The sequence below is a fragment of the Gossypium arboreum genome, chromosome 11, assembly GCF_025698485.1.
Source record: "Gossypium arboreum isolate Shixiya-1 chromosome 11, ASM2569848v2, whole genome shotgun sequence".
NCBI lineage: Eukaryota > Viridiplantae > Streptophyta > Magnoliopsida > Malvales > Malvaceae > Gossypium > Gossypium arboreum.
In genome coordinates, this window is record NC_069080.1 from 98,571,955 (window position 1) to 98,579,747 (window position 7,793).

The 7,793-nt window shown below is 29.8% G+C and overlaps 1 protein-coding gene across 1 annotated transcript; it reads right to left on the bottom strand.

Moving 5' to 3' along the window:
- Nucleotides 1-1,878: 1,878 nt before the first annotated feature.
- On the bottom strand, nucleotides 1,879-5,488 carry LOC108472682 (cellulose synthase-like protein E1). Its single transcript, XM_017774232.2, has 8 exons — nucleotides 5,132-5,488; nucleotides 4,727-5,036; nucleotides 4,290-4,430; nucleotides 4,070-4,201; nucleotides 3,472-3,684; nucleotides 3,135-3,359; nucleotides 2,576-2,923; nucleotides 1,879-2,498 (listed from the first exon to the last, which is right to left on the bottom strand). The coding sequence occupies exons 1-8, from the start codon at nucleotides 5,422-5,424 to the stop codon at nucleotides 1,947-1,949; spliced, it is 2,214 nt and encodes a 737-aa protein (XP_017629721.2). The 5' UTR covers nucleotides 5,425-5,488; the 3' UTR covers nucleotides 1,879-1,946.
- Nucleotides 5,489-7,793: the final 2,305 nt, after the last annotated feature.

The window sequence follows — 7,793 nt, forward strand, 5'->3', positions numbered from 1 at the left end:
ATGTGATTGTATGCCACTCAGAATATTTGCATATATCAGCGTGAGCATAAGGCACCAACAAAACTTACACAGGGACAATAAAACCATCCATCCAAAAGCTTGGCACAGAAATAACACAAAAGAATCAATGACACGACACAGATAAGAGTGACACTAGAAACAATAGCAAATGAACGGCTACTAGGAGAAATAGGGTTGAAAACAAAAGAAAGATGGAAAGAGACTAAGGGTCCGTTTGTTTACATGTAAAAGATTTTAGGAAAATGTTTTCTGCATTTTCCTGTGTTTGTTTCACAAAAAATAGTTTAGTCAGCGGAAAATGACTTACAGGTCAAAGTAAAATAAGTCCTTTTTCCTGTAAAATGACTTACCACTTTGAAAAGCGTAAGTCATTTTTCGAAAAAGAGCTCATCTATAGATAATTTTATTTTATATAAAAATAACTTAAATCAAGCTTTATATTATTACATTGATAATAAATTTTATTTTATTTTTAAAATATTTAAAATATTATATTTTTCAATATTATTACATATTACATATTTATATTTAGTCATATAATAAATTATTAATATAATAAATATAATTTATTATTTTAATAAATTATTTAATATTTCAATTTTATTTTAATAATAAATTTTAAAAATAATAATTTTAAATAATACTATTTACATATTATTGAAAATATTTAATATTAATATTTTAATAATAAATATCTCTTTCAATTATAAATATATCAATAATAAATGTTTTGTAGTATAAAGGTTAAAATATGTCATAAGTCTATATACACTTCACAAATTTGTAATTTAGCCTTTGTATAATCCCTTTACTTTTCAAATTTGAAAATCAAGTCTAATTGTTGACATCGTTAAAATTTTTTGTCAATTTTGTTGATGTCACATTTTAAATAAAAATACCCATTTAGTAGTCATGTAATTAAAAATGATGTTGTAATGAATATGAATTTAACATAATATTTTTAATATATGCAAAAACAATGTAAAATATAAAATTATAGATAAAAATAATTTCAATTAAACAATGAAAAATAAAAAATCTCAAATGTATGTTTATTTAATTGAAAACAACTTTTATGAAATATTTTAAGAAATCTACCAAATAATAGAAAATATTTTATAGAGATTTATCCAAACACCAGAAAATATTTTCTTTTCTAGAAAAGTAAATCATTTTCTAGAAATTATTTTTCAGAAGTTATTTTTCAATAAAACAAATGGAGCTTGAAAAGAGAAACAACAGAGAAAAATCAATAATCAAACACAAAAAAAGAAAACCGGAAGGTAGAGACTAGGGGAGAGAGTTGGGCGGCAACAAAGGAGAATTTTGGGGATAACTTCCAATAATTTCAAAAATTAAATCAAATAAAATCCCATCTAATTTAATTAGTTGCCACCTAACAGTTTGTTTAAATTAATTTCGTTTTTGCATGCAACAAGATTTGAACTTGAAATTTATAAGTAAGCTAAAATTTTACTATTAAATTAGTAAATTTATTCTTGCCAACAAATAAATATAAAACATAACCTACGTGTGAACAGCTAAATAAAGGGACAAAAGAAAAAAATTTAATAAAGAAATTTAAACACAAAATCTCATATAAGTAAATAAAATTTTTAACCACTAAATTAAATTAATTTACTTTAACATAACTAAACTTAAAAATTATAAAATTTAGGGCATTACACAAAACTATTGAGGGAGTAATGATTCTTTTAAATGAAGTTTATAAATGTTCTGACTTTTGATAATGTAACCATGACAACGCTTCAAGTTGCATGATTTTTTTTTTTAATTTAATAGATTTCAATTTTCCACTACGTGCTAAATCTAAACTACTTGATCTGTTCCTCGTAGTTTGAATAACAAACACTAGAGTTTATTTTCTCTTTTATTGACAAAATTAAAACAGAATCATTAGTGATTCAATACATGGCTAGCATACAGGCTAGCAAGGCAAAAACAATTGACTTGAACATAACTGAAGTAGGCATCTTGCCATTGTCTTTTCGAAAAAGGAGTGCTTGGTATACTGGCAAGTTTAAGGTAACCAAAACCAAGCAGAGCAGAATTTGCAACCCAAATTGGTCCAGAACCTTGGAGTCCTGATCTGCATCCATGGTGGCCTTCTTGATTGCCCCTAAGCTACCAAACAGATTCAACATTGCAAGTGTGGCTAGAATATCAAACATTGGTGAAGCAGCACCAAACTCAATCAGCTCTTGATCATATCTTTTTGAGACGTCTTCATCAGCTACTTTAGCAGTGACAACAAAGTTTAGCTGTGAATACCCTAATAGCTTCAAGATGGTTTCGAAGAAGGCAAATAAGTATGAAGTTGTTCTCTTGATCAACCATATCCGTTGATCATTGCACCAACCTCGGAATGTGCCTCCGCACCATAGAAATTCAGCAAGGCTATGGGCACGGTGTACAAAGGTAACATATACAAATGGGAGCACCCAGGGGCTTGATATCTGCACAAGGCCATGGTTTTACAGTCGTTCATATAGCATCCTAGGATATAGATACTTAAGAATTAGGAGCTTCATACCTTAGGAAACAATGAGATGCCTTTAAGTAAGCAAAGACACGGAACAACAACAATATACCATGTAGCCAAGCAGTTTGCAGCCCACAATTTGTAAGTTGAGTACATAAGTTGAAGTTTAAGAGGGATCTTTCTATGTCCATACAATAAGGGGCAGTATCTTGAAAAGAACAATTGAAGTAAACCTTCCGCCCACCTCTTATGTTGTACCAGGTTCTGCAATAATGTTATTGGAGCAACTCCTAAGAAGCCTTCCCTTTCAGGGTTTAAGTATATGGATTTCCATCCATTACATTGTATACTCATCCCTGTAACTACATCTTCCACCGGAGTTCCATACTTTAAACCCATCTGCCACCAAAAACTTATTAATGAAGTGATACCTTTAACCTATTAAATTCATGTAGTTATGTAACATTAAACATGTCAATGCTTAGAAATAGAGAAAAAGACTGCAAACGTTAGAATTCTAACTCAAACTAGTTATATACCACCTCTTATGGGTAATTGTAATTAACCGACTAAATTAAAATACGGGATGGTGAGGAAGAATGAAATGCACCTCTTTCCCCCATGGTGTGTTGTGTTCAAAAGTACAACTTGCAAGAACTTTGCATGTTTCTTCAAGGACGCTTGCACTTTCATTAACCTTCTTATCATTTATTTTCTTCCAATCAACCTTATAGTTTTTCTCATATTTCTTCCCGCAAAGAGTCTCTCTCCTGTGGAAGCATCCTGAGCCCATATAGCTTGGTCCTCCATTTGCGTCAAATCCTAGAACCTCCAGCTTCATTGTTGATATAACCAACACAGACAGACCAAAGAGAACCAACAAGATCATCATCAAGATTAATCATCGTGTGCATAAAACCTTTTCAATTATAGGCTGAATTACTTACTTGTAGCAGTACTCGTAAAGAGCTACCATAAATTTCATTTTTAGTGAGATTATAGAAACATTGAGGGAACTGTACATAACCAATTTCATCTCCTTTCTCTTCATCCATGAAAATGCACAAAGAAGATTTGATTGTCTTTGAATTGTTGGAATACATGTCGCAATCCACATTCAAAATAATTGGAGCATTGGTTATCTTTGATGATACCCTGATCTATATTTCACAATAAAAGTCATTCAATAACAAGCAAATTAATATACCTTCCAGAAAAGATATAGCTATATATAACATGCTTTAGTATAAAAATATACTAAACTAAAGGTAAAAAATCATCCGAACTTAAATTGTTTTACGATTATCAATTAAGCTTCAAACATCTATTTTCACTCAGTTAACTCAATTGGACGAAAATTTGTCTTGATCTCCTACCAATTTTTCTTTTTTTTCAATCAATTACACTATTGGATGAAACGTCTATAAAAGTACTATGGGTATGATAACTTAAAAGTTTGCAATAAAAAAAAAGTTCCAACAATTATTTAATTTTATAAGCTTTTTGTATTTTTTTTATATTTAAACATGCATAATATTAACTTACAAGAGCATTCATGGAACCAGCTTTGAAATGGTGGTGATATTGGGGTCTTTTCTCTCTTGCTAAATACACTAGAGTTGGCAAAGGGTTTCCTTCAATATCCGCAGCATTGGTGTCTCTTCCATCTATTAGTATCTAAGAATCATTAATTAAAGCACCATTAACTAATTAAGCTCAACTATTCAAAGCTTATCAATTAAGAATTTATGAAATGAGTAATCACTTGAAGGATGGTATGATGATCATGTTTGCTTGAAACAAAGTCCCATTCACGAAATCCTTTGTGTTGCTTCTGAATGTATTCTAGAATTTGGTTCAATTTTGTGGTGGTTTCAATCCTCATTTTCATGTCCTCATATAATTTCTGCATTCATCAAAAAAAATATAAATAAGCATCCTCACATAAAGAATGTTTAGGAAAAAATTAGAAAATTTGTTCCCTTGTAAGATTATGGTGTTTTTTTCTTATTCATGTAAGTGAGTGTTGTTGTGTTAAATAATTTCCCATCATAAAACTCTACCTAACCATTTTGCTCTTTCAATAAGATTGCATCAATAATTGCACAATAAAGCAAAATTGGAAGCAATCATTCAACAGTATGCATGATTGGTCCATCTTCGGTGTATGAAAACAAGCCACTATTCAAAATTAAAATTTACCTTGACAGAAAGCCACTCTTGGACATTGACTAGTTCAGAAGCTGTCCTAAAGTAAGCCTCAGGAGACGTTGATTCAACTTGGAACTTCTTGCAGAAAGGCAGCCATGTCTTTGAGAAATTTGCAGCCTCTAACATGGCATAAAACGTTAAATTCGATCCCCCGTCATCTGATAGATATACGCTTAACTTCTCAGGTGGATAATCATATGCCATCATTGATAGAACTGTGTTCACCAACAGGCTCGGTGGCTCTATCAACGGGTCTGCCGTGCACACAAATATGTCGATGCCCGGTAGTTCTTTTCCGAACCTTTCCAAGATTGAAAGTAAGGAATTTAACGTAAATAGTCAATTATGAAATATGAAACAAACTAGCATGACAACATAATTAAAATATTTATGTACCTTTGAGAGAGCCTGTGTATGAATGGAATACGGATGACAGCGTTCCATCTACAAACAGTGGTGAGAAGCCAATAAAACGAGAACCATAGCTCAGAAAGAAACAAACCAATCCAAGTCCACCTCTCAGCTTTTCCTCCAACTGGGAAATATCTTATTCTATACATGATAATGAAGCAGATGCCAAGCAAGATTGAAGCTGCAATGCACCTGAACAGTATTCGTCCCTTAACTTTCCTTGTTTCGAACAGGGGGACATATTCTTTTTTTGCCATCTCTCTCTCTTCGCACAGCATTGAAATGGGAAGGGAACTATATATTTATAAAGTTGGATCCCATCACCTTTCTTATTTTCAAGTGAATATGGGATTAATATGTAAACTTCAAATTAGTCTAACTCTAAAGAATTTAAACTTAAAATTAAATCAAACATAAAATGACGTCAAACCATAATCATCAAAATAAATAATTTCAATTGCTTCAACTTAATTAAATTAAGCATATTTTAAAAATAATTTAATAAAAACAATAATTATAAATTAAATCATTAGTTTGTAGTAGTTTATAACTAGGAGTTTGTCTCGGTTAATTTATAAAATATGTTAAAAATTATTTTAGAAACTGTGTTAAAATTCTATAAATTTACAGATTTATGTTATTTTTGAAGAGACACTAAAAACGTATTCTACAGAGTAGTAAAAACACATCACGTAGGACGCATTTTTAGTGTTTCTCCTACAAGTTCGTCCTATAAAAAGTATTTTCACTGTCACATTAGTGAAAGCACGTCCTACGTGACAAGTTTTCATTAATGTGGTTGTTAAAATATTTTCTATAAGACAGCTTTTTTTTGTCTCTAAAAACAGTATAGATAAATAAATTTGTAAAATTTCACAGCAATTTCTAAAATAATTTCTTTTCTACATATTATTATTAATTAACCACGTTTTGTTTTGTTTAGAAATAACAAAAAAAAAATGCAAAACGAAGTCTGGATAGAAATCTTTCACCTTTTTTTGCCAAAAATCTACCCTTTTTCATTATAATAAATGTGTCAGGTATCACATGTAGATTTTAATAAAAGTAGTCGACTTAAAAATGGTAGTACGTTTATTTTTTTATTTTTTCAATTTAACTCTTTTTTTCAACTAAAAAATTTGAAATGATTTTTAACAAAAATATTAATTAAAATTTTAAAATTTTAAATATGAGTGCATATATGACAATCTATATGTACTCTGTGTTAATTTTATAAACTTTTTATATTTTTAATTTTGATTTTGATTTATTTTAATCTTTTAATTTTTATATTTTTGAATTATTTATTAACAATATTATATTAGCATAATGTACACATAAATTATCATGCAAGTTATCACACCAATAATATTAAAAATTATTATTTTATTAAAAATAATTTAATTCTTTTAAAAATTAAATATCAAATTCAGCTAAAAATTAAATGGACAGACAATTTTATCATTATGCCTTTAAGAAAAACACCAAAAAATTTATTTTTTCTTAATTCACAAATTATATTTTAAACTACACTTCTTTATTTAACTGGATACCTCAACTTTTTCTATGATTAGTGAATATTTAAACTATTTGTCTGTTACCAAATTCTGACATCATTAGGAAAAAAATATTGACGAATTGTTGGTGCCACATTAGTATCCATACATTGTTTTAAGTGCTTTTATAATTTTATAATTATTCTTAAAAAAATGCAAATTGATTGAGTACATTGCTTAAATCCATAAGAAAAGTTTTGGATGAAACCTGGGTAGAGATTTTCCTCTATTATTTTTTTTTCCAAAAAGATCTTCCCTTTTTTTGGGCATTTTATAAGGAAAATCCCTTTTTTTTTTCTAAAATTACAGAAATAGGCCAACTTTTTACTTATTTATCGGATTAGGCCGTTTTCCTCGAAATTGCGTCCACGTCAGCGCGACTTTATTGTTCACGTCAGCAAAACGCTCCCCCAGGGAAGCGTTTTGTCCACGTCAGCAGAAATCGCGTCCTTGAGGGCGCGTTTTGCTGACGTGGACAAAACCCTTCCCCGGGGAGCGTTTTTGCCCCTTTTTTCAATTAGTTATTTTAGGGTTTATGGTTAGTGGTTTAGGGTTTATGGTTAGTGGTTAGTGGTTTAGGATTTTAGGGTTAATTCATAAAATTAACTATTAATTTTAAATACTAAATGCTAAATTAGAGTTTAGGGTTTATGGTTAGTTAATTAAATTAGGGTTATTAGATTAAATGAGCGTTAATTGATTAATTTAGGGTTAATTGATACATAATGGTTTACACATACTATTTTAATATTAGAAAAATAATTCGATTACTTCAGCGTTTCGATTAATCACTTGATTAAATGAGCGTTAATTGATTAATTTAGGGTTAATTTAGGTTAATTGAGTAGACGTTTCTGAACAAATAGTGTCAAAAATGCTTCAAGCAGGATGCACTGTCAGCAAAATTTCAGAAAAAAGCTTCCACGTGGATGCGCTTTTGCTACAGTAGTTCGTAGAAAAATAATTATAAGTAGATGTTTTTGAACAAATAGTGTCAAAAACGCTTCAAGCAGGATGCACTGTCAGCAAAATTTCGGAAAAAAGCTCCCACGTGGACGTGCTTTTGCTACAGTAGTTCGTAGAAAAATAAT

Coding starts and splice junctions, on each gene's coding strand:
- LOC108472682 (XM_017774232.2), bottom strand. CDS start 5,424: ATGCTGTGCGAAGAGAGAGAGATGGCAAAAAAAGAATATGTCCCCCTG. Junction 5,037..5,131: donor ATACACAGGCTCTCTCAAAG/GTACATAAATAT, acceptor AATCTTGGAAAG/GTTCGGAAAAGAACTACCGG. Junction 4,431..4,726: donor AAGAGTGGCTTTCTGTCAAG/GTAAATTTTAAT, acceptor TGATGAATGCAG/AAATTATATGAGGACATGAA.